At 33.9% G+C, this 26,100-nt stretch overlaps 1 protein-coding gene across 12 annotated transcripts in view; it reads left to right on the top strand.

Annotated features, from left to right (window-relative positions):
* The window catches only part of LOC101888568 (double-stranded RNA-specific editase Adar), a 288,710-nt gene that overhangs the window by 101,385 nt on the left and 161,225 nt on the right, over window positions 1–26,100 (top strand). For 10 of the 12 annotated variants that reach the window (XM_059121966.1, XM_059121962.1, XM_059121967.1 and 7 more), the window contains 2 exons: window positions 11,777–11,861; window positions 19,067–19,221. In XM_059121966.1, coding sequence (XP_058977949.1) covers window positions 11,777–11,861; window positions 19,067–19,221 — 240 coding nt within the window. Of the gene's footprint in view, window positions 1–11,776; window positions 11,862–14,976; window positions 15,421–19,066; window positions 19,222–26,100 lie in introns of those variants that run through there. The other 2 variants (XM_059121960.1, XM_059121958.1) reach the window with 1 other exon arrangement.

Raw genomic sequence — 26,100 nt, 5'->3', positions numbered from 1 at the left:
AGTGGTAGTTATTACCGGAATATTTGAGCCAAAGAAATGAGGAAAAGAAATAGGCCAAAGCAAGTGCAAACAAATAGAAGGAATAAAAGAAAACTTGCATAGTTTTTGGAACAGTCTAAACAGAGTCCACCACATACCCATTGCAGGCAGGCAGAGGCAGGCAGTCAGTCGAATGCCATTAGTAGAGTAGTAAAGCTGGGCTACCCACATTCGAAAATGACAACAAATTTTGAAATTGTGCCAAAAATGTTAATTTAAAATATAACCACTATTTTTCTTTCTTTTTTTGAACAGAACAGAAGATTGGAAGATTGTGGTGCACACACACACATTCCCATAGATTTTGTTTTCTATATACCGGTCCTATGGTCCCTTAGCTCCGCCTATTTGTTTTCTTCCTCGCATTCATTCACATTGACGTACCATTACCACTACAAAGACACACTCGCACACACACACCCTGCATCATTACCCAAAAAAAAAAAGAAAATAATTCTTTGGCTGATGCCATATTTTTTTTTTTTTTTTATTGAAGCTGCATTAAATTCATGAGGAGGATGTTGTTTTTGTTAGATTTGTTGTCGCCGATGGTGTTGTTGTTGTTGGGCTGTTGATGTTTCTTTTCATTCGGTTATTTCACACAACATTTAGAAAATAGAATCCCAACAGCCAAACGATGAACCATTAGAATAATTGTCTAGTTTTTGTTGGTTTCTCGTTTTTCCTTTTTTTTTGGTGTGCCGAAGAAGAATGACAACGTCATCACAACTTGATGATGATGCTGAGGACGTATTTTCGTCAACGATGAGGTATTTTCTTTTCGAAACACACAAAAAATGTATACATTTTAGTTAATAAAAGAAATTCAAAATGATTTCTTTTAAACGCAAAATACGAGTGTAAATTGCCAAACAATAGCTCCCCTAATTAGAAATGTTTTGGTAAATAGTTTCACAGAAACTGTTCTTTTCTGTGGTTATCTTCTCACTCTCTTCCTCTCTCCCTTTCCGTCAAAGCAGATTATGAATTGCATATTTAATTTGGAAAACTAAACAATTGTTATTTTGTGAGTTTTGATTAGGCGCCTGGGGATAGACAATGCTTTTTGTTTTAAATATTTTTGATATAATTTCGGAGTTTTGTTGTTCTAACAATATATTTATAAATAAGAGAGTAAGAGGCTGAGTCAAACTTGCAACGTAGGTGTAAGAAAAGACAGGATTTTTGAACTTCCGACTAGAGTGGTACGAAAGGTCCTAAAAGGTACTAAATGTGACATATAGAGCTTGAAAGTTTGCTATGAGGGGAGAGCCGTATAAACGTACCAAATAAATCATTTGATTTTTTTTAAAAAGGGCGAACATTAGTTTTACGCAAAAAATAAAAATAAATAAATAAATAAATTATTAAACAAATAAAGGTAATAATGATGTATTTTTAACGGGAAGCCTGGGAATAGGCAATGGTTTTTTGTTTTAAATATTTATTTTGAAATAATTTCGGTTATGTTGTTCTGAGTCTGAGTCAAACTTGGAGCAGGGTTTTTGGAACTTCGTAATAGGTTGGTACGAAAGGGTTCTAAAAGATACTAAATTTCACACCATTTAAATTGGGCGAAGGAATAGAAATAGAGCTCTAAAATTTGGTCGCATAAACGTACCAAAGTTTTTTTTTTTTAGGAAAAACGAATTTTAACAAGGTAAAGAGTAGTAACTTAAGCCGGCCCGAACTTTGAATACCCTCCACCATTTGGAACGAAAAATTTGAAAATAAAATCCTTAAAAAATTCTATTAAAATTTTAAAAATACCGAATATAGCCGTTATATTGGTGTCTATACGTCATTACCAAATTCAAAATCGGAACTTGAAATAATCGTTGAATAATCATCAAAATATGGTATATAGGGAGGTACCGTTATATCGGAGCTGTGCGAAGTCCTGGACCACCATAGACAATTTTCTGTCATAGGCTGTAGCATCCATTACGAACTTCAAATACGACATTTCAAACAATTTCGGGAGGTACTGGTATATGGGGCCTATACGAAGACCTGTACCTGCATAGATAATTTTCTGTCACAGACTGGAGTTTCCACTACGAACTCAAAATGCGGAATTTGAAAAAATTCCTGTGAATAATGACGCTAAAATCACCAAAATACCGAATATAGGGAGGTACCGTTATATGGGGGCTATACGAAGATGTGGACTTGCCCAGACAACTTTCTGTCTTAGGCTGTAGTATACATTTCGAATTTCAAAAACCACATTTGACGCAATTCCGTTAAATAATGTCGCTAAAATTATCAAAATACCGAATATCGGGAGGTACCGTTATATGTAGGCTATACGAAAACGTGGACCTACATGGCCCATTTACGAACTTAACATGCCTACTGAAAAAATAAACATGTGTGCAGAATTTTAGCCTTCTATCTCAATTCGTTCGAAAGATAGCGTGATTACAACAGACAGACAGACGGGCAGACGGACTTCGCTATATCGACTTAGAATTTTATGCTGATTGGAATCCAAGAGGTGGACCGATATATTTCATCTTCACAACAGATCTTGTGTTCGTGGAAATAATGGGATGTATGAAATATGGAGAGAACAGGGTGTTTATTACGGATTTTATAATCGTTTTTGTTATTTAAAGCATTGTCCCTTTGTGGGGGAGGTACCAGAAGGAGTGGTCCGATCTCTACCATATTTATAACAGATCTTGTGTTGATGGAGATATTGAGATGTGCCAAGTCTAAATGGAATTGGATGTTAATTTCGCCTCTGATGAGCTTCATGGATATTCAAAATTTATACCCTTTGTGGGGGAGGTACCAGAAGGAGTGGGCCGATATATCGCATCTTCACACCAAACTTTAGGTTAATAAAAATATTGTGATGTGTGATGTGATTTGAAGAGATCCGGACGCTTTTTTCCGAATTTTTCGTTCTGTTGTCGTTCTGTTTATTCAAAACTTTGACACTTTGTGGGGGAGGTATCTGAAGAAATAATCCGATTTTTACCATCTTTATAACAGATCTTGTGTTGATAGAAATATTGAGATGTACCAAGACTGAATGACGTTTGATGTTAATGTCGTATTTTATTGGTTTCATGGATATTCAAAAATTTGACGCTTTGTGGGGGGGGGGGGGTGCCATCTTCACAATAGACCATGGGCTAATCAAAATATTATGATGTGTGTAGTTTTATAAGAGATATAATTATTCAAAATGTTGACCCTTTGTGGAGGTGGTACTTGATGGGCCGATATTGCCTATTTTCTCACCTGACCAAGCACTGATGCAAATATTAGGATGTGCAAAGTTGGACAAAAATCGGATTATCCTCCCACTTTCTATACAGTAAAACATTTTTTTTTTTTTTTTTTTGAAAATTTCGATCTTTTGTGGGGATGGTACCAGAAGGAGTGGACGGATATAGCCTACCTCCGAACTCGATCTAAGTTTGACAAAAATATTACGATGTAGCAAGTTTGAACCCAATCGGATACTCACTTCCAGAGTAATCATGCGCATCAGCCAGCCACACAGACAGACGGGAGGACGGACATTGCTAGATCGACTACAAATGTCCTGAAACGGGTGAAACGATGATTAGGCCACATGAATAGCAAAAATTCTAATTATTTTTTGGTTTTGTTTTGTTGTAGGTAAAATTCGGAAATAACTAAATAATTCTGTGGTAGTGTCTTTCCGTCTGGAAAATATCTTAAACGTCCCTTCTCTTTGAAAAGTTGAAACCCTTTTTGGGGTTCTGCTGCTCTTTGGACACCATATCGTCTTTCCAATGCCTTTTTGGCACATCATTTTCTTAAAATTGCCCTACGAATGTCACCAGCTGCCATACAGCCTATAACTATGCATCACAATTGTTTACTTTACTTTGCGATAACATTTTCCGAGTGAAAAAGTAACAACACTTTTACATTTGCAGCGTCGTTGTAAAAAAGCGAAACAAACCGTGCCGAAAGAAAAAATACGACAGAAACTAAAGCCATGTAAAATTTTAATGTCATTGTAATAATATTAATATTTCCGCTCCATAATTTTGTACAATGTTTTTGTGAGCTATATATTTTCTGTAGACAAAAAAATGAGAGAAAAAAGCGTCAAAAGTAAAAAAAAAATTAACATAAAGTCAATGTATGTTACCCCGCATTTGCCAAGAATATCCATACCAGCTTATGACATGGCAAGCTATGTGGCGGTTGTAGATGACTTTGTCAGAACACCTTACAAGCTATTGCCTGATTTTAGGCGCTTTATATTAGTGTGATGTAATGTTTTTCCAAAATCTTCGTTTGTACCGCTCCTCGCTATTATACCCTCCACCATAGTATGGAGGGTATATTAAGTTTGTGATTACGATTGAAACACCTCGAAATATACATTTTACATACCCCACAAAGTACATATATTCTTGATCAGCATAAAATTCTATGTCGATTTATCAATGTCCGTCCGTCTGTGGAAATCACACTAGTTTCTGAACGAAATGAAGTAGGTTGATAAAATTTTACTCAAATGTGTACTATGTCTGCAGGACTTTTGGTATTTAAAATGGGCAAGGTAGGTCCACGTCTTCGTATAGCCCCCATATAACGGTACCTCCCGATATGCGGTATTTTGATGATTCTAGCTATATTTTTTAACCGGAATTGTTTCAAAATTAATATTTAAAGTTCGTAATAGATGCTACAGCTTAAGACAGAAAATGGGCCATGTAGGTCCACGTCTTCGTATAGCCCCCATATAACGGTACCTCCCGATATTCGGTATTTTGATGATTTTAGCGACATTATTAACCGGAATTGTTTTAAATTTCCTATTTGAAGTTCGTATTGGATGCTACAGCCTATGACAGAAAATTATATATGCAGGTCCACGTCTTCGTATAGCCCCCATATAATGGTACCTCCCAATATTCGGTATTTTGATGATTTTAGCTTCACTATTAACCGGAATTGTTTCAATTTTGGTATTTAAAGTTCGTAATGGATACTTCAGCCTATGACCAAAAATTGTTTGTGCAGGTCCAAGTCTTCGTATAGCCCCCATATAACTGTACATCCCGATTTTCGGTATTTTGATGATTTTAGCGACATTAATAACCGGAATTGTTTCAAATTTGGTATTTGAAATTCGTAATGGATAATTCAGCTTATGACCAAAAATTGTTTGTGCAGGTTCACTTCTTCGTATAGCCCCCATATAACGGTACCTCCCAATATTCGGTATTTTCATAATTTTAGCGTCATTATTCACCGTAGTAGTTTCCAATTACGTATTTAGAGTTCGTAATGGGAACTACAGTCTGTGACAGAAAATTGTCTATGCAGGTCAAGGTCTTCGTATAGCTCCGATATAACGATACCTCCCTATATACGATATTTTGATGATTTTAGATTCACTATTTACCGGAATTGTTTCAAATTTGGTATTTGAAGTTCGTAGTTGATACTACAGCCTATGACAGAAAATTGTCTATGCAGGTCCAGGTCTTCGTATAGCCCCCATATAACTGTACATCCCGATTTTCGGTATTTTGATGGTCTTAGCGACATTACTGATCGGAGTAGTTTCAAATTACGTATTTAGAGTTCGTAATGGGAACTACAGTCTGTGACAGAAAATTGTCTATGCAGGTCCAGGTCTTCGTATAGGCCCTACACATCCCTATATTCGATATTTTGCCAATTTTATGTACAATACCCACCGAAATTGTTTGAGATGTCGTATTTGAAGTTCGTAATGGATTCTACAGCCTGTGACAGAAAATTGTCTATGCAGGTCCAGGTCTCCGTATAGCTCCGATATAACGGTACCTCCCTATATATATATATGTATTTTGATGATTTTAGCTACATTATTCACCGTTTATTTCGTTATGACAAATAAAGCCTATGCAGGTTCACGTCGTAGAGGCCCCCATAATAAAGGCAACATTTGGTATTTTTAAGATTTTAACAGAATTTTTAACGGATTTTATTTTTTGAAAACTTCCAAATTCGTTCCAAATGGTGGAGGGTATTAAATGTTCGGCCCGGTCGAACTTACTGCTTTTTAACTTGTTGTATGTTGGAAAACTTCTGGGATTTTTGTGGCAAATATCGATACTTTTTTTTTTTTTGTTGGGTACCAGAAATTTTAGGGTATCTCGAAAATCTACTCCGCTTGCCCTTGCTTTGAAAGCCATGTCATTTTATCTAAATACTTTGTGTGCTCCAAGAAAATGGGAAGGCAAAAGAAAATAAAACGCATAATATCAGCTTCTCCTTTTGGTCTTTGTGCCGCACTTATATGTCTGCCGCTGTGCGGCGTTGGGCCATTCGTCGTTGATGCTTTCTTTGCTGGCGAAAAATTAAATTTCCTAAAGGGCCAAGGGCCCCTCAAATAGCTTTGTCTTCTTTTTGTTTTTTTTTTTCTTAAGGGTGCAATGCAATGGCAGTTGGGGTACAGAATGAACAAAGCTTTTACAAAGTGCTTCCACTGAGGCTCACATCCACACATAACCTAAGAAATTATGACAGCATTTTTTTTTGCCTGTTCTGGTTCTCGTGCTGCATTTTCGTCTTCATCTCTTTTTTTTTTTTTGCTGCTTGGCATTATTTTTCTGTAAAACAAGACTAAAGGGAATCACGTCGTAATGGTGAAGACAAATGCTTGTAAAAAGGGCTTTATGTTTGGAAAACTGTGAGGAATTTACATTTTAAGGCAATGCACGTAACAAATGCAATATCGAACCAGGCAAGCACGTATGCTTTGTCGTCGTCCTAGTCGCAGTCATCATCATCGTCGTCGTCGTTCGTGTAGTGACAACGAAAATTGTTATCCTGGTGATAATATCACTGATTTTCCCTTCTCCTTTTTTTGCTTTGAAATAGATACGACGTGCCGTTAAAAAATGTTGCAGAGCAAAAATGCATTCCATTATTTCTCTCTCTCTACTCCCCTTTTCCCCGTTTTGTCTTTTGTTTAGTTATTTAAATTAAATTTGAAAGCCGCCTAAAGGTAGGCAGTAGTTTATTTGCTGGCAACTTCGTTTATGATTTTTTCTCTATTTTTTTTCCTCAGCAAAGGAAAATACTATAAACCATTTTAACCTAGTAGAAATGCCTAAAACGTCAGGACTATCTGTTTGGGAATACCAACCAACTGTGAACACCTAAAAGTAGACTAGAGAAAAAAATTAGTTGTTTGTTTGTGAATTTGCAAATACGCCACATACTTCTAGGCAGCCGTATGAATATTTATGGCAAAAGTGGTAGTTGCCACTTTGTTGTTGTTGTTTTTGGAATTGCAAAATGTTGTTGTTAAAGTTGTGGTGTTTCTTGGATACCATTGTTCTTTTTTTGCTTTTTTTCAACCGCATGTTTGCACTGCGTTTCAAGTTAATAGCTACCTATAACCGCATTCGTATCTACCATCAACATCAACTCCTCACTCTCACCATTCCCTCTCCTCCCCTCCAGCTCAGCTGTGCGGTTTCTTTGCATTATTTTTGTTCAAAATATTATTCAAGTGTTTTAAAACATAACTTTGCTCAACCAAAAACAAACCCCACCACCGAAGGAACGAACGAACGAACGCACAGCGAACAAAACAAATAAACCAAACATTTACACTAAATCAGCAGTTGCATATTTATAGGCTGTAAGGAAAACTTAAATAAATTACCTCTAGTTTGGTGGGGGCTAGCAAGGAGAGTAAGCGCCCTTTGCTTGACCTGAAACAGGGTGGAGAAGAAATGGTAGTTGTTTGGTTTTCTGGAGCATAGCAAAACAAAGGAAAATCACTTGCTTTTGCATTTTCTATTTTCGCAGAAGGACTCATATCAGGGATATGATCGAAGATATGGTTCTGGGAATTAGTGATTATAGCAATGTAAGGTTGGAGAAATTGGTAGCCATGTAAGATTTACCAGAAAATAATATTTTCCGTACCAACTAGTGAGTAACGATGGCATAACTGAAATCTTGAAAATGTTTCCTTTAAAAAAAATTCACGTCTTGTTTGTCCTGAAATTTTTTTCTCCAAGTTAGTCCTGGAAATTAATTTGGATAACGTCGCGCATACTTTTTATACCTTCCACCATACTATGGAGGGTATATTAACTTTGTCATTTCGTTTGTAACTCCTCGAAATATATTCTTGATCAGCTTAAAATTCTAAGTCGATTTAGCGATTTTCGTCTGTCTGCCCGTCTGTCTGTGGTAATCACGCTATCTTTCGAACGAATTGAGATAGAAGGCTAAAATTTTGCATACATGTTTATTTTGACAGTAGGCAGTTTAAGTTCGTAAAAGGGCCATATTGGTCCACATTTTCTCCTCCTCCCGATATTCGGTATTTTGATGATATTAGTGACATTATTCACCGGAATTGTTTCAAATTTCGTATTTGAAGTTCGAAATGGATACTACAGCCTATGACAGAAAATTGTCTGTGCAGGTCCACGTCTTCGTATAGCCCCCATATATGGGTACCTCCCGATATTCGGTATTTTGATGATTTTAGCGGCATTATTTACCGGAATTGTTTCAAATTTGGTATTTGAAATTCGAAATGGATACTACAGCCTATGACAGAGAATAGTCTGTGCAGGTCCACGTCTTCGTATAGCCCCCATATAACGGTACCTCCCGATATTCGGTATTTTGATGATTTAAGCGACATTACTGAACAGAGTAGTTTCAAATAACGTATTTAAAGCTCGTAATGGGAACTACTGCCTGTGACAGAAAATTGTCTATGTAGGTCCAGGTCTTCGTATAGCACCGATATAACCTACCTCCATATATACGGTATTTTGATGATTTTAGCTACATTAATCAACGTTTATTTCAAGTTTTGAATATGAATATGGTAATGGCTTATGGCAAACAAAGACTATGTAGGTCCACGTCGTATAGACCCCAATATAACGGCTGTATTCGGTATTTTTAAGATTTTAACAGAATTTTTAACGAATTTTATTTTTTGAAAATGTCCAAGTTCGATCAAAATGGTGGAGGGTATTCAAAGTTCGCCTCGGCCGAACTTACTGCTTTTTAACTTGTTTATACCCTCAGCCACATGGCTGCATTATCGAAATAACGGTTTTTGAACCTAGGTCCCTTTGGACCAAACCCGTTTCAGGACATTTGGAATCGATCTAGCGATGTCAGTCCGTTTGTCTGCTGGATGGTGCACAGAAAGAGAAAGGATGATCCGATTTTGCTTCAAATTTGCAATTTCATCAATGCTACGTCAGGTACGAAAATAGACAATATCAGTCCACACCATCAAGTATCTCCCCTACAAAGGGTCACCGTTTTGAATAATTATAACTCTCATAAAATGTGATGTAAGAGTCCAATTGTCTTTAAATTGCATACATCACAATATTTTTATTAGTCCAAGGTCTAGTGTAAAGATGGAATATATGGGTTCACTCCTTCTGGTACCTCTCCCACAAAGGGTCAAATTTTTGAATATTCATGAAGCTCATAAAACACGACATTAATATCCGACTCTACTCAGACTTGGCACATCTCAATATTTCAAGATCTGTTATAAGGATGGTAGAGATCGGACCATTCCTTCTAGTTCTCCCCCACAAAGGGTCAAAGTTTTGAATAACCAAAACGATTATAAAATCTGAAATAAGCATTCGGTTCTCTTCATATTTCTCACATCCCATTATATCTACTAACACAAGGTCTGGTGTAAAGATGGTCCACTCCTTCTGGTACCTCCTCTCCTTCTGATACCTCTCCCCCACAAATATTGCAGTAGGTGGCGTATACCTTTTATATTTGATTGATATACATCATACGCCCACGTGAAATTATAATTAATATCAATCATACCACCCCGAACACGATGCGTATCAAAACCTGTTTTCAACTCCCTCAATTTCCAAAAAAAAAAAACCGGTTAAGAAAGTCTTAAAGTCGGGCGAGGCCGACTTTATGATATCCTACACAACTTTGCTCATTTAGTAGAGCTCCGCATAACAATTAAAAGTTTTAATGGGAGAATTAAATCATACACGCTTTGGTTATAATTATAATTAAAAGTTCAAAAGACTAAATATGACGAAGCATTGTATCTTTTAAATTCGCACTTATATTGGCCATTTGGTGCACAATTTGAAATCGTATAAAGATATATATGGGAGCTATATCCAAATCGGAACCGATCTCGATAAAATTTGGCAAAAAATATTTCTGAGCTGTATTTCATATATTTCCCTGAATATCGTTGTTAGGGAGTGCATATTACGACTGTGGCTAACAAATATAACAAATCGAATGAACAATTTATGTGGGAGCTATAGCTATATCTGAACCGATCTTCACCAAATTTGACATACTAGCTTCTAGACCCAATTCGGTCGTAAGTCCCAAATTACATCCCATTTGGAAAAATATTAGACATTTAGTGCACAATAAAAGGTAAATCGGACGAAGTTATATATGGGAGCTATAGCCAAATCTGAACCGATCTCGATTCAATTTAGCAAAGGTATTTCTGAGCTGTATTTGATATATTTCCCCAAATATTGTTGTTACAGAGTGCGTATTACGGCTGCGGAGGACAAAAATAACAAATCGGATGAACAATATATATCGGAAGTATAGCTATATCTGAACCGACTTCGATCAAATTTGGCATACTTATTTTCAGACCTAATTTGGTTGTATGTGCAAGATTCTATACTATTCTGACTGATATTAGACGTTTGGTGCACAATAAAAGGCAAATCCGACGAAGATATATATGGGAGCTATATCTCAATTTTAACCGATTATCTCCAATTTCAATAGGGTTCGTCCTTGGGCCAACCAAATGATTTGTGCAAAATTTCATCTGGATCGGGTAATAAATGCGAACTGTACTCTGTTTAAAAAAAAAAAATAAATGAACAGACGGACGGAAATGCATAAATCGACTCAGAATGTGATTCTATGCAGATCATCAAAAGGAACTATGGCTCTATCTCGTTTCCTTTTGCCTGTTACAAACAAATGCACAAAGACATATTACCCTGGCCACCTTGTGGTGTAGGGTATAAAAAACGTTATTTACAATTTCGCGCTATGCCAAAAAAACAACTTAAATCGAATTAGCATAAATTTGGCCAAACAACGTTTTTCCCTTGTTTTATTTTTTTTTTGAAATACAACCATTTTGAGTCGCAAACAATTGCAAATTGTTGTTAAATCCAAACATTGTTGTACGAATAGATGCTGCAAACAAATATTTGTGTTTTTTTTTTCTGGACAGCAAAAGAAAAACAAAACTCGGTCACTCGAATTCAAACAACAATTAGAACAACGAAAATTAATTAATAAATAATTGGTGGAAAAACGCAAACAGGAAACGGAAATTGGTTAGCTCTGGGTTTCAAACACTTGAATGCACACACAGTCGCCCAACTACATGGACACAATGTTGTCGATAATGAGACCACAACCGGCCATGTCAATTCCACCGCAAAAATCAAACGAAATTGTAAACAATTTCTAGTTGTTCTGTTTCTCTCTCCCTCTCCCTCTCTCTCTCTGTCCCTCTCTATGTGTGTGTGGATGGCTTAATTAGAATGCGAAATGGAAAACACGATGATTTTTTTGTTTTATTATTGGGCGACATCTTTTAGCCTTGTTTTTCAGGATTACACGTTTTTAGTTTGAAAATCTGCCAGTTTCTTCTACTGTAAAAAAATTATTATTATTAAATTAAATATTTTTCATTTCTTTACAGAACGTATTAACACCATCGTACGACATGAATGGCTACAGTCGCAAATCACCTTCGAAGCGTCGCTATGAAGGATCCAAATATTCAGGTGAGTTTTTTGATAATATATTATTTTAAAGCTTTCTTCCAATGTAGATGGAAATCTATTCCGAAATGGATCAACTGAATTTAGTTGTTGACCTAAATTGCTTTTAATTACTTTTCCACTTTAATTTCAAACGCCGCACAATAACAAATAATATCACTGTGCGGCAAAATTCAATTTTATTATACCCTCCACCTTGGAAAGGAGGGTATATTAACTTTGTCATTCCGTTTGTAACATCCTTAAATATTCGTCTTAGACCCCATAAAGTATATATATTCATAATCAGCATAAAATTCTAAGTCGATTTAACGATGTCCGTCTGTCTGTCTGTCTGTCTGTTGAAATCACGATACAGCCCACATTATTTGACGTAGAGCGCCAAAATTTAGCAGAGCTATTTGCATTGTGTCTAGGATGGTTGGTATTGATAGTGAGATATATCGGTCCATCGTTCTGGTATAGTCCCCATATAACGGTACCGCCCGATATTCGGTATTTTGATGATTTATGCCACATTTTTTCACGGATTGGTCTGGAAATTGGTATTTGTAGGTCATAACGGGTCCCTGAGCGTGTGGCAAAACATTGCATGTATAGGTCCACGTTGTGGTATAGCCCCAATATAACAGTACCTCCCGACATTCGGTATTTTAGTTTTTTTTTACCACATTTTTTCACTGCTTTGTCTAAAAATTGGTATTTGTGGGTCCTAATGGGTCCTAGTTTGTGTAGCGAAACATTGTAATTATAGGTCCACGTTTTGGTGTAGCCCCCATATAACGGTACCTCCCGATATTCGGCATTTTAATGGTTTTTGCCACATTTCTTCTAATGTTTCTTTTACCCTAAGGTGGAGGGTATTAAAAGTTTGGCCGGGCCGAACTTAATGTTTTTTTACTTGTTTTTTTTTTTTAAATAATTACAGGGAAAATTTGGCAGATTATGAAAGTAGAGCCAAAAATAGTAGACACGTGCATGGGCATTTTAAAAGCTTACTTTGCAAAATAATCTGACTAGAGAGGGTCTTTTTGGTTCTTTTTTTAAAAATTGGGTTAAAAACGTGAGGCAAATGTTAATGAATATTTTGGGATTCCGATGCTCTTAAAAAAATTATTTTAACCTCGGCCTAAACATTCTTCAAAATTCATTGAGGAATTCTTAAAAAAAAATCTCAGGAGTCCATAAATTATTTAAAAAAAATATTCATTGTCTTTTTATTTTAAATCCACGCTTTTGAATTTACAGTCCCATAAAAATATTTCGCATCGGCAGCTTCTAGTTTTATTCATTAAAATCAACATTTGTACTCTCAGAACCCTTCAGATTTATTCTAAAGGGCTCTTCTAGATTTTTATACCCTACCCCACAAAGGGGGTCAGAATATTATGTCTTTGTGCATTTGCTTGTAACAGGCAAAAGGAAACGAGATAGAGCCATAGTTGCTTTTGATGATCTGCATAGAATCACTTTCTGAGTTGATTTATGCATGTCCGTCCGTCTATCCGTCCGTACGTCCGTCTGCCCATGTATTTTTGTGAACAAAGTACAGCTCGCATTTATTGCCCGATCCAGATGAAATGTTGCACAAATCATTTGTTTGGCCCAAGGACGAACCCTATTGAAATTGGAGATAATCGGTCAAAATTTAGATATAGCTCCCATATAAATCTTCATCCGATATGCCTTTTATTGTGCACCAAACGTGTAATATCAGCCCGAATACTATAGAATTTTGCACATACAACCAAATTAGGCCTGAAAATAAGTATGCCAAATTTGATCGAAATCGGTTCAGATTTAGCTATAGCTCCCATATATATTGTTCATCCGATTTGTTATTTTTGTCCTCGCAGCCATAATATGCACTCTGTAACAACAATATTTGGGAAAATATATCACATGCAGCTCAGAAATACCTTTGCTAAATTTTATAGAGATCGGTTCCAATTTGGATATAGCTCCCATATATAACTTCGTCCGATTTGCCTTTTATTGTGCACCAAATGTGTAATATCAGCCCGAATAGTATGGAATTTTGCACATACAACCAAATTAGGCCTGAAAATAAATATGCCAAACTTGATTGAAATCGGTTCAGATGTAGCTATAGTTCCCATATATATTGTTCATCCGATTTGTTATTTTAGTCATCCTCAGCCGTAATATGCACTCTATAACAACAATATATGGGAAAATATATCAAATACAGCTCAGAAATACCTTTGCTAAATTTTATCGAAATCGGTCCAGATTTGGATATATCTCCCATATATAACTTCTTCGTCCGATTTACCTTTTATTGTGCACCAAAAGTCTAATATTTGTCCAAATGGGATGGAATTTGGCACTTACGACCGAATTGAGTCTAGAAGCTAGTATGTCAAATTTGGTGAAGATCGGTTCAGATATAGCTATAGCACCCATATATAATGTTCATCCGATTTGTTATATTTGTTACCCACAGCCGTAATATGCACTCCGTAACAACGAGATTCGGGGAAATACATCAAATACAGCTCAGAAATATCTTTGCCAAATTTTATCGACTGTGGTTCCGATTTGGATATAGCTCCCATATATATTTTTATCCGATTTCAAATTAATTGTGCACCAAATGAGCAATACATGTCCGAATTTAAAAGATACAAATGCTTCGGCATATTTAGTCCTCTAAACTTTAAATTATAATTATAATCATAGCGTGTATGATTGAATTCTCCCATAAAATTTGTTTATTGTCATTCGAAGCTCTACTAAATTAGCAAAGTGGTGTAGGGTATCATAAAGTCAGTCCCGCCCTTCTTTAAGACTTTCTTTACGGGTCTTAATTTGATTTGGTCCTAAACAATTGTTCTTAAAAATGGAAAAATTCTATTTTTTTTCCATAAATCTGCAAATTATCCCAACCCCCTAGTTTATTTGTATTTCTCCTCTCTTTGGTATTTTTCCCAATCGACATCCCTGTTAATTCCATACAAGTTTAGTCATTGCCGGTCTCTCACCATTACTTTTGTTTATAAAACCGTTGTATTGCCCCAACTCTTTCTCCCTCTCTCAATTTCGCTCTCCCGTTTATGTGCTCCCCGAATGCTTCAGTACGCATTAAGAACGTAACGAGTTCAGAACAAAATGTCGGTAGCGTCGCGCGTTTCTTCCGATCAAATGGATGAAGATTTTGGATTTATTTGCAATGAGTGTCGCACAATGTTTCGCACAGAATGTGGCCATAAATTAGAAAATGTGGACCAAAATTCCAGTGGTGGTCCTCAAAATTGTTGTGATTTGTTAAAGAAAATAAATGATTTGTCAAAAGAGATCACCGAAATAAAATCTCTGCTCGTGAAAATTACAAAAAGTGAAGAAGATCCAAAGAGTGAATTGGAAAGCAAAAGTGAACCATCCAATTCAAGCAACGATGAAGAGGGGAGGCAAATTGAGAATGAAATTTCTCTGGAGAATAAAGTGACGTTTGCAAAACAATGCATGAAGCGGAAGAGGCAGACGTCACTTTCTGAAGAAATGAAACGCAAAGAATTGGAACTCTTTAAAGAATTTATTGGTAATGAAACAAGAGTCGCTGAGCGCTCTTTTTTGTGTGCCGGCATTGTTATTGTTTTGCTCTGGGTTTTCATGATCACTTGTGGTCAGATTGTTGTTGTGTGTATTCGTCATCATTTTGTTTATAGTCTATAGTCGACGAAGCATTTGCTTGTCAAAACAAACAAACAAAAAACAGCTTTTACTTGGGGATGCCCCTCATTGATGATGTCGAATTGTGTTTCGCCAAGCTTTTTTTTTATAATTGATAACCATCAATGCTTTGAGAGGCAAATTAGCAGCTATAGTTTCAAATGCAATGAGCTATTTAAAGAGCTTTTCTTTATCTTTGCACACAATGTTTTAGGAAGTATTTTAATTTCGTCATTTGAAACCCCCAAAAATTTAGAATGATTTTTTATACCCTACACCACAAAGTGTTCAGGGTATTATGCCTTTGTGCATTTATTTGTAACAGGCAAAAGGAAACGAGATAGACCCATAGTTTCTTTTGATGATCTGCATAGAATCGCATTCTGAGTCGATTTATGCACGTCCGTCCGTCTGTTTGTCCGTCTGTCCGTGTATGTCTGTAAACAAAGTACAGTTCGCATTTATTGTCCTATCCAGATGAAATTTTGCACAAATCATTTGTTTGGCTCAAAGACGAACCCTATTGAAATTGGAGATAATCGGTCAAAATTTAGATATAGCTCCCATATATAACTTCGTCCGATTTACTTTTTATTGTGCACCGAACGTGTAATAGCAGCCCGAATAGTATGGAATTTCGCACATACAACCACATTAGGCCTGATAATAAGTATTCCAAATTTGATTGAAATGGGTTCAGATATAGCTATAGGTCTTATATATATTTTTCATCCGATTTGTTATTTTAGTCCTCCGCAGACGTAATATGCACTCTATAACAACAATATTTGGGGAAATATATCACATGCAGCTCAGAAATACATTTGCTAAATTTTATCGAAATCCGTTAAGATTTGGATATAGCTCCCATATATAACTTCGTCCGATTTACTTTTTATTGTGCACCAAACGTGTAATATCTGCCCGAATAGTGTGGAATTTCCAACATACAACTAAATTAGGCCTGAAAATGAGTATGCCAAATTTGATCGAAATCGGTTCAGATATAGCTATAGCTGCCATATATATTGTTCATCCGATTTGTTGTTTTAGTCCTCCACAACCGTAATATGCACTCTGTAATAACAATATTTGGGGAAATATATCAAATACAGCTCAGAAATATCTTTGCCAAATTTTATCGAGATCGGTTCCGATTTGGATATAGCTCCCATATATAACTTCGTCCGATTTACTTTTTATTGTGCACCAAACGTCTAATATCTGCCCGAATAGTATGGAATTTTGCACATACAATTAAATTAGGGCCGAAAATGAGTATGCCAAATTTGATCGAAATCGGTACAGATATAGCTATAGCTCTCATATATATTGTTCATCCGATTTGTTTTATTTGTTGCCCACAGCCGTAATATGCACTCTGTAACAACAATATTTGGGGAAATATGTCAAATACAGCTCAGAAATACCTTTGCTAAATTTTATCGAGATCGGTTCAGATTTGGATATATCTCCCATAAATAACTTCGTCCGATTTACTTTTTATTATGCACCAAACGTGTAATATCTGCCCGAATAGTATGGAATTTTACACATACAACTAAATTAGGCCTGAAAATGAGTATGCCAAATTTAATCGAAATCGGTTCAGATATAGCTATAGCTCTCATATATATTGTTCATCCGATTTGTTATATTTGTAACCCACAGCCGTAATATGCACTCCGTAACAACGATATTCAGGGAAATATATCAAATATAGCTCAGAAATACCCTTGCTAAATTGTATGGATATCGGTTCAGATTTGGATATATCTCCCATATATAACTTCGTCCGATTTACCTTTTATTGGGCACCAAATGTCTAATATTTTCCCAAATGGGATGAAATTTATCACTTACGACCGAATTGAGTCTAGAAGCGAGTATGTCAAATTTGGTGAACATCGGTTCAGATATAGCTATAACTCCTATATATATTGTTCATCCGATTCGTCATTTTAGTCCTCTGCAGCCGCAATATGCACTCTGTAACAACAATATTTGGGGCAATATATCAAATACAGCTCAGAAATATCTTTGCCAAATTTTATCGAGATCGGTTCCGATTTGGATATAGTTCTCCTATATATCTTTATCCGATTTCAAATTAATTGTGGCCCAAATGGGTAATACAACTCCGAATTTATAAGATACAAATGCTTCGGCATATTTAGTCCTTTGAACTTTAAATTATAATTATAATCATATCTCCCATAAAAACTTTTGTTATGCGCAGCTCTACTAAATTAGCAAAGTGGTGTAGGATATCATAATGCCGGCCCCGCCCAACGTTAAGACTTTCTTTACTGGTTAAATTTTATTGAATGAAAGCAAAAAATGTCGGAAATAGCATACAATTTTAGAATAAGTTTAGATTAGTTCGAATTGGTTACCTTTGGCACGACTTATGGCCTTCAAACGGTCAATGAAACCATTACACGCTGCCCAAAGGTTGCTCTGCGGTATTTTTTTGCCCATTCCCGGCGAAGCGCTTTCTTGAGGTGATCGACACTATGGTATTTTTTAGTGCCAGACACAATAGTCCAACGGATTGTTATCCGAAGATTTTGGTGGCTATTGTGCGTTGGACATGAAGCGAGGAACCTTATTTTGTAATCATTCTTGAGTAGTGGTTGTGGCGTGCTGAGTGCGATGGTGCTGAGTCCTGTTGGAATGTCCATGGTCTGCGGCCAAAATGTTTGTGGGCCCAAGGCTTTAATACACCCTACAGAATATTTTCGTGATAATATTCGGTCCTAATTTGGTCCTAAGGAACTGGGGAATTTGTATCTCTGGGTCATATGGCTACAGAGGGAATATAACATTTAAAGCGTTCGTCTGTATGGCTGAAGCGCACGACAAATCTCTGGTACTGCCCCACAACGGAATAAAATTTTGAATAACCAAAATGCTCATAAAAACGATATAAGCCCCCCCCCCCAAAGAAAAAAAAACTCCCCTTAGTATTTGCACCATTTTTTTTCTTTATGAAATAAATTTCACATCAAGAAACTGTCTTGAGGAGCCGATGTATTTTTTTCTAAAGAAAAAAGTTGTCTTCTGGAGTTGGAGACAGCTGGAGTTTATCATCTAGAATTGAGGATTTTGTTAAAAATTGAAAATTGTTAAAAAAGAAAAGGCAAATTTTTTTCCAGAAAAAAAAAAACAATCGTTTTAAATTGAATATTTTTTTTTAAAAACAAATATCAATCCTAATGAACTGAGAGTTGGTAACTTTTTAAATTTTTCAATAATATTGGTCGTCAGGAATTAAGTTTTTTTTTTATAATTGAGATTTTTTTAGTCTGAAAAATCTATGTTCCAAAATTTTGATATATTTTTCAATGTTACAGGAAGGAAGCATTTTTCGAAAAAGAAATGTTTCCCTAGAACATATTTTTAGGCGATCATATTTTTTTATAACGTATTGGCTCTAAAAATCTTAGGAAACTTTTTAGAAAAAAAGTTCTATTTTCTATTATAATCTCGTGTTTTGTGTAATTTCCTTACAGGAACACCAAAGAAGAAACCACGCACCAGCAAGGAACGTGTACCACAACCAAAGAATACAGTAGCCATGTTAAATGAGCTGCGGCATGGTTTGGTTTACAAGTTGGAGTCACAAACTGGTCCGGTGCATGCACCATTGTTTACAATTTCAGTAGAGGTGAGTACGAAAGTTCCTAAAATTTATAGATTTTAATGTGAGAATTACATACAATTAGTAGAAAATAACTTATATGTGGAAAAATACAATAACGCTTAGCTTATTTTTGAAATATGATTACGATAATCAATACTTTATGGGCGCCTAAAAGTATGCTTCACAAATTTATACCGCTCTCTTAGTATTGCAATGGCTCAATAGATCAAATTTGGAATGAAGATAGTTACAAGTTATATATTTACAATTCAAAGAAAATGAAGTATGCCAAAAGTATGGACCTAGAAAAAATCTCCAACACTTCAAAATCGTTAGTATAAGCGTCAAAATAAAAAGTCCGCCTAAAATTATGCACCACAAATGAATTGCTCTCTAAAAATTGCAATGGCTCAATGCATATTGAAAAACTAGTCTGTAATAACCTTGAAAAATAATATGATCCGAAAAAACAAGTATGTGGGTGCCTAAAAGAATGCACCACTACTAATCTAAAATAGTTACAACGACACATTTTAATTAATTCCTGAACTATTTCTGCATGAAATGTATACATAAAAAGTCCGCCTAAAAGTATTTTCCACAATTTTAATTCTCTCTTATTATTGCAATGGCTCAATAGATAAAATTATGGGGCATATGGCAAGGAGACTAGTCTTTGATAAGCAATGAATATAATCTTTTAACACGAAAAAAAATAAGTGCCTAAAAATAGACTAGTCCGTAATAAACTTCAAAAAGATTTTGTAGCTCGGAAGAATCTGCATCGTAAAAGTATGCACCACCAATAAGCGAATATTTAAAACGCTCAATATTTTTTTTTTTGTAAATCTACGTCTTTGGTCCTAGAATTTTTTTTTTTTAAATTCACGTCTTTGGTCCTAGAATTTTTTTTTTAAATTCACGTCTTTGGTCCTAGAAAAAATATTTTTGTTTTTAATAAATCCACGACTTTTGTCTGAGAAAAAATATTTCTTTAAATAAATCCACGACTTTTGTCTGAGAAAAAATATTTTTGTTTTTAATAAATCCACGACTTTTGTCTGAGAAAAAATATTTTTGTTTTTAATAAATCCACGACTTTTGTCTTAGAAAAAATATTTCTTTAAATAAATCCACGACTTTTGTCTGAGAAAAAATATTTTTGTTTTTAATAAATCCACGACTTTTGTCTGAGAAAAAATATTTCTTTAAATAAATCCACGACTTTTGTCTGAGAAAAAATATTTTTTTAAATAAATCCACGACTTTTGTCTGAGAAAAAATATTTTTATAATAAATCCACGACTTTTGTCTGAGAAAGAAATATTTTTTTAAATAAATCCACGACTTTTGTCTGAGAAAAAATATTTTTTTAATAAATCCACGACTTTCTGAGAAAATATATATTTTTTAAAAAATCTGAGAATCTGAGAAAAAATATTTTTTTTTATAAATCCACGACTTTTTTCTGAGAAAACATATATTTTTTAAAAAATCTGAGAAAAAATATTTTTTAAAAAATCTGAGAAAAAATATTTTTTTATAAATCCACGACTTTTTTCTGAAAAAATATAAAAATATATATAAATTTACTTTGGAAGAAGAATGCGACGGAAAAATCCCATATTTGGACACATTAGTAATAAGAAATGCAGATAATACGATAAATATAAATTGGTATCAAAAACCTACAGCGTCAGGTAGAATAATAAATTACTACTCTAAACACACAAAACGAACAATTATCAATACAGCGAAAAACTTAATAAATAGAGTACTAACAATAAGCGACGAACAATTTCATTTCCAAAACAAATTAAAAATAAAAGACATTCTAATTAATAATAACTTCCCATTACATATAACCAAATCCCTAATTGAAAATTATTATAAGAATAAACATTCAAGTCGAGATTCGCAGAAAACAGACCCGCCGAAGATATACAAATCCCTGATATATTTACCGAATATATCAGAAAGATTGGAAAAGTCAGAAATATATGACAAAAATAAATACACAATAGCACATAGCTCACATAACACAACAAAATCTTTATTCACAAACATGAAAAGTAAAATACCAAAAATGGACAAACATAATGTAGTTTACAAAATTGAATGTGGTGGTAACAAGGAAGAAAGTTGCGGAAAACATTACGTTGGCACAACAAAAAACAAACTAAAAACTAGGATGTCAGCACACAAATCAGACATCAAATTAAGAAACAATAATTCGATACAAAAAACAGCGTTAGCCGAACACTGTAAACAGTACAACCATACACCCAAGATCGATGACGTGAGAGTGTTACAAACGGAACATCACTACAACAAGAGACTAACGATAGAGATGCTTCACATCAATAGTTTATCAACAACAAAGAGAATAAACAGCAAAGCAGACACGGACAACACAGCTTACTGCTACAGGCATTTAACAAAAAGAGATCGTGCAATATGCAAATAATTATCAGTGCAATAGTAACACTTGACGGTAGTAGTCACACTACGCTAGTTTTAAGTTTATTATTTTAATTATTTGCAAGTAAGCGTTTTTTTACATGTTTATGTCCTGTGCTGTGATAATGTTAATATGTTGTATGTTTTGTTATTTAATTTGTAGATCACCCTGAAGATGAAACTCAAAGAGCTTCGAAATATTGGAAAAAGAAAAATAAATAATTAAAAAACCAAAAAGTTTGACCTCAAGCTCAAATAATTATTTTTATTAACCATCGAAAAAGGTCGAAAAACCAGAGAAAATGTTTATAGAAAAAATATATATTTTTTAAAAAATCTGAGAATCTAAGAAAAAATATTTTTTTTTATAAATCCACGATTTTTTTCTGAGAAAATATATATTTTTTTTAAAAAATCCGAAAAGCTGAGAAAAAAAATGGATTTTTAAATAAATCCACGTCTTTAGTTCTAGAAAAAAATATTTTTTAATTAAATACACGTCTTTGGTTGTAGAAAAAAATATTTTTTAAATAAATCCACGTCTTTGGTTGTAGAAAAAAATATTTTTTAAATAAATCCACGTCTTTGGTTCTAGAAAAAAATATTTTTTAAAAAAATCCACGTCTTTGGTTCTAAAAAAAAATATTTTTTTAATAAATCCACGTCTTTTGTCCTAGAAAAAATAGTTTTTTATTTAAATCCACGTCTTTAGTCTTAGAATAGTTTTTGAATAAATTCACGTCTTTGGTTCCAGAAAAAATATTTTTTTTTAATAAATCCACGTCTTTGTTTCCAGAAAAAAATATTTTTTTTTGTTTTTTTTTTTTTATAAATCCACGTCTTTAGTCCTAGAAAAAAATAGTTTTCTAAAAATCCACGTCTTTGGCCCTAGGAAAATATATCCTTTTTTTTAAATACCCGTCATTGGTCTTAGGAAAAAATATTCTCTCAAAAAATCCACGTCTTTGGTCCTAGAAAAAAATATTATTTTTTGAAAAATCCATGTCTTCGATCCTCGAAAAAAGAAATTAAAAATCACAGAAAAAAAAATAAAAACTACGCCATTGGTCCTAGAAAAAAAAATAATAATGAAAAACAACGTCTTAGGTTCCGGAAAAAAACCAAACTGGTCTAAAATAAAGAGTTAAAAAATTTTTTATCAAGGACCAACAGGACTGTTGATTTTTAAACCATTTTTTGCAAGGATTAACAGGACTAAAATCCAGGTTTATTTACAAGATTATTTTAAGGAACAACAGGACTTATCCTGGATTTTTAAAAATGCTTTTTAAGGACTTTTGGGACTATTATTGAAGATTTTCAAAACATATTTTTTAGGGTTTAACTCGACTAAAATCCTGGTTTAACAGGACAAAAAATATTTTTCTATGGGCTCCTCCTTAAAAAAATCCTGTTAGTCCTTGCAAATAGTGATTTTAAAAATTCACGATTACAGTTCTGTAAGTCCTTAAAAAAATAGTTTGGAAAATCTACTATTTTAGTACTCTTGGTCATTAGAAAAATATGTTTAAAAATATCACGATAGTCTCTTTGGTCCTTGAAAAAAAAATGTTTTAAAAATCCCAGATTATATATTAAAGGACTATAATACTTTCTAAGGACCAAGAATAAATAAAATTGTAAATTCTTCAAACAAATTTTTTCAAGGACCAACAGAACTGTAAACTCGGATTTTTTAAAATTGTTTTTTTTTTTTAAGGACCAACTGGACTATGGTCGTGGATTTTCTAATATAATTTTTTAAGGACTTGGGTCTGTTATCATGGATTTTTAGAACATATTTTTAAGGTTTAACTTGACTAAAATCCTGGATTTTGAAAACAAATTTATTCATGGACAAACCAGATCTGAAATGTTAATTTTTAAAGGACCAACAGGACTAAAACTTATTTTTTTCAAAAACCATTATGACGGGAAATGTGAATTTTTAAAACATATTTTGCAGGGGCAAACAGAGCTTTAATCGTGGACATTTAAATCAGTCTATGTTCAAGAATCTGCATCCTAGAAAAATAACATTTTGTTAAAAATATCACGTCTCACTGTCAATGTGAAAAATATCCTTTAAAAATCTATCAATTGGTCCTTATTGGTCCTTAAAAATCCAAGTCTGTGAGAAAGTTCTGTTAGTCTTAAAAAATACTCTTGAAATAATCTATAAATGCTGGTTCTCGAAAGGTATTATTTTTAAAAATCCATATTTTTTGGGTTTTGAAAGCAATATTCTTTAAAAAATCAATGTCTTGTGGACCCTGAAAAAATATTCTTTCAGAAATCAGTCAGTCTTTTAGAATATGTTTTTAAAAAAATATGAATGATAAAGGCTCTGTCTTTATCTCTGATTTTTTTTTTTAATAAATTCCTTGGCTTATTTTCAAAAGTCCTTATATCAGCGGAACAGTCTCACATTAGAACTACAAAACGTCCGACGCTCTAACATTTAAAAGTCATTGAAACAACCGGTCCCAGTTACCGGAATCTGGCGATTTTCTTTTACGATTATGGTTATGTTTGGCTTGCAGTTTCCGTTTTGTTTTTTCGTTAGATTTCGCTTCATTGTGTGTGTTTGCGTTTTTCATTGCCTCCAGAACATTTCCGTTCCACAAACGGTTATATGACCTGTCCGGTTGATTGTTCGTTCACTCGCTAACATTGGCAATAACAATAATTCCACGACTGGTTGTTTGAAATTTCATTTTGTTTTCTTTTTCATTCGAAAGGATTTGTTTTACCTTTCAAACGAACGAATGTAACAAAAACAACAATCCTCTTCCTAAATTGAATTGGATTGTCGATTTTAAAATGAATTTTTATAATATTTACCAAACGTGACGCGCTCGAATATTCGTTTTAACCAAATAAATAAATTTTTAAGGACCTTTCAGATTTTGTAACTAGGCATGTGTGTGAGTGTTGCATGTATCTGCGTGTGTGTGTGTGATGTGTTGATATTTGAATCCTTTCTGTCTAGGATTCTTTTTTTTTTTGCATTCATTCATCTGCTGTCATTGGATTTCCATATCTCTGTCTGTCTATCTCAGGGCATTGTTATCTCTGGTCGGCAAAATTTTATTCTCTCGTTTTTGTTTTTGGTTCTGGTATTCTTTGTGTAACAAATGTAATTTATGGAAAATTTATTATTGTTGTAGTACCGTTGTCTTCTCGTTCGGCTCGTTGTTTGTTGTGATTGTCGGTTAAACTCAAATGGCAAAAAGTTTCTTTTTTTTTGGTTGGTTTGGTTTCGGTTTTGATTTCACATTGAAATGTGCTACTTTTTATCTGAATTTATCCGCATTGTATGATTATGTGTGTGTGTAAAATTTGATTTTCAGATAAGTCCTGAAGAAGGGTGTGGGCTAATTGGGAGGTTGTTTTTTAAATCCCTGTTTGAAGGTCGTTTTATAAATATTCGTAAAAAAAATCAAAACTTGAAGGTCCTTAAAAAATATTCTTTTAAAAAATCCCCGTTTGAAAAAATATTATTTTTAAAAGTCCGTGTTTGAAGGTCCTTTTAAAAATATTCTTTAAAAAAATCCACATTTGGAGGTCCTTTTAAAAAATTTTCTTAAAAAAAATCCACATTTGAAGGTCCTAAAAAATATTCTTTTCAAAAGTCCAAGTTTAAAATCCATTTAAATATAGTCCTTGAAAAAAGTACTCCTTAAAAAAATCACCATTTGAAGGTGTTTTTATAACCATTCTTAAAAAATCCACATTTGAAGATCCTTCAAAAAATCATTCTGTTCAAAAGTCCAAGTTTGAAGGTCCTTGAAAAAAATATTCCTAAAAAAATCTATGTTTGAAGGTACTGGAAAAAATTATTTTTTAAAAAACATACACGCTTGAAGGTCCTTAAATTTTTTTTTTTTCAAAAGCCCAAGTTTGCAGGTCCTTGAAATAAATATTCTTTAAAAAACTCCCCTTTTGAAGGTCCTTGAAAAAATATTATTTTCGAAAGTCCAAGTTTGAAGGCCCTTTTATAAATATTATTTAAAAAATAACCGGTTGGAAAAAATATTCGTTTCGGAATTCCAAGTTTGAAGGTCCTTAAAAAAAATATTCCTAAGAAAATCCATGTCTAAAGGTCCTGGAAAAAATATCCTTAAAAAAATCCACGTTTGAAGGTCCTTTAAAGAAATGTTCTTTTCAAAAGTCCAAGTTTGAAGGCCCTTTTATAAATATTCTTTAAAAAAATCCCCTGTTTGAAGGTCCTGGAAAAAACATTATTTTCAAAAAGCCAAGTTTGAAGATCCTTTTATAAATATTTTTTACAAAATCCACATTTGAGGGTCCTTCAAAAAAGTATTATTTTAAAAAATCCACGATGAAACTTATTTTTTTCAGGAAACAGCAGAATTTTAACTATGGAGTTCTAATACATATTTTTTCAAGGACCAATAGGAATATAATCGTGGAGCTAAA

Source organism: Musca domestica, unplaced genomic scaffold (assembly GCF_030504385.1).
Source record: "Musca domestica strain aabys unplaced genomic scaffold, Musca_domestica.polishedcontigs.V.1.1 2, whole genome shotgun sequence".
Classification (NCBI taxonomy): Eukaryota; Metazoa; Arthropoda; class Insecta; order Diptera; family Muscidae; genus Musca; species Musca domestica.
Note: the sequence above shows the minus strand (reverse complement) of the source record. Positions and strands in the feature narration are given on the sequence as shown.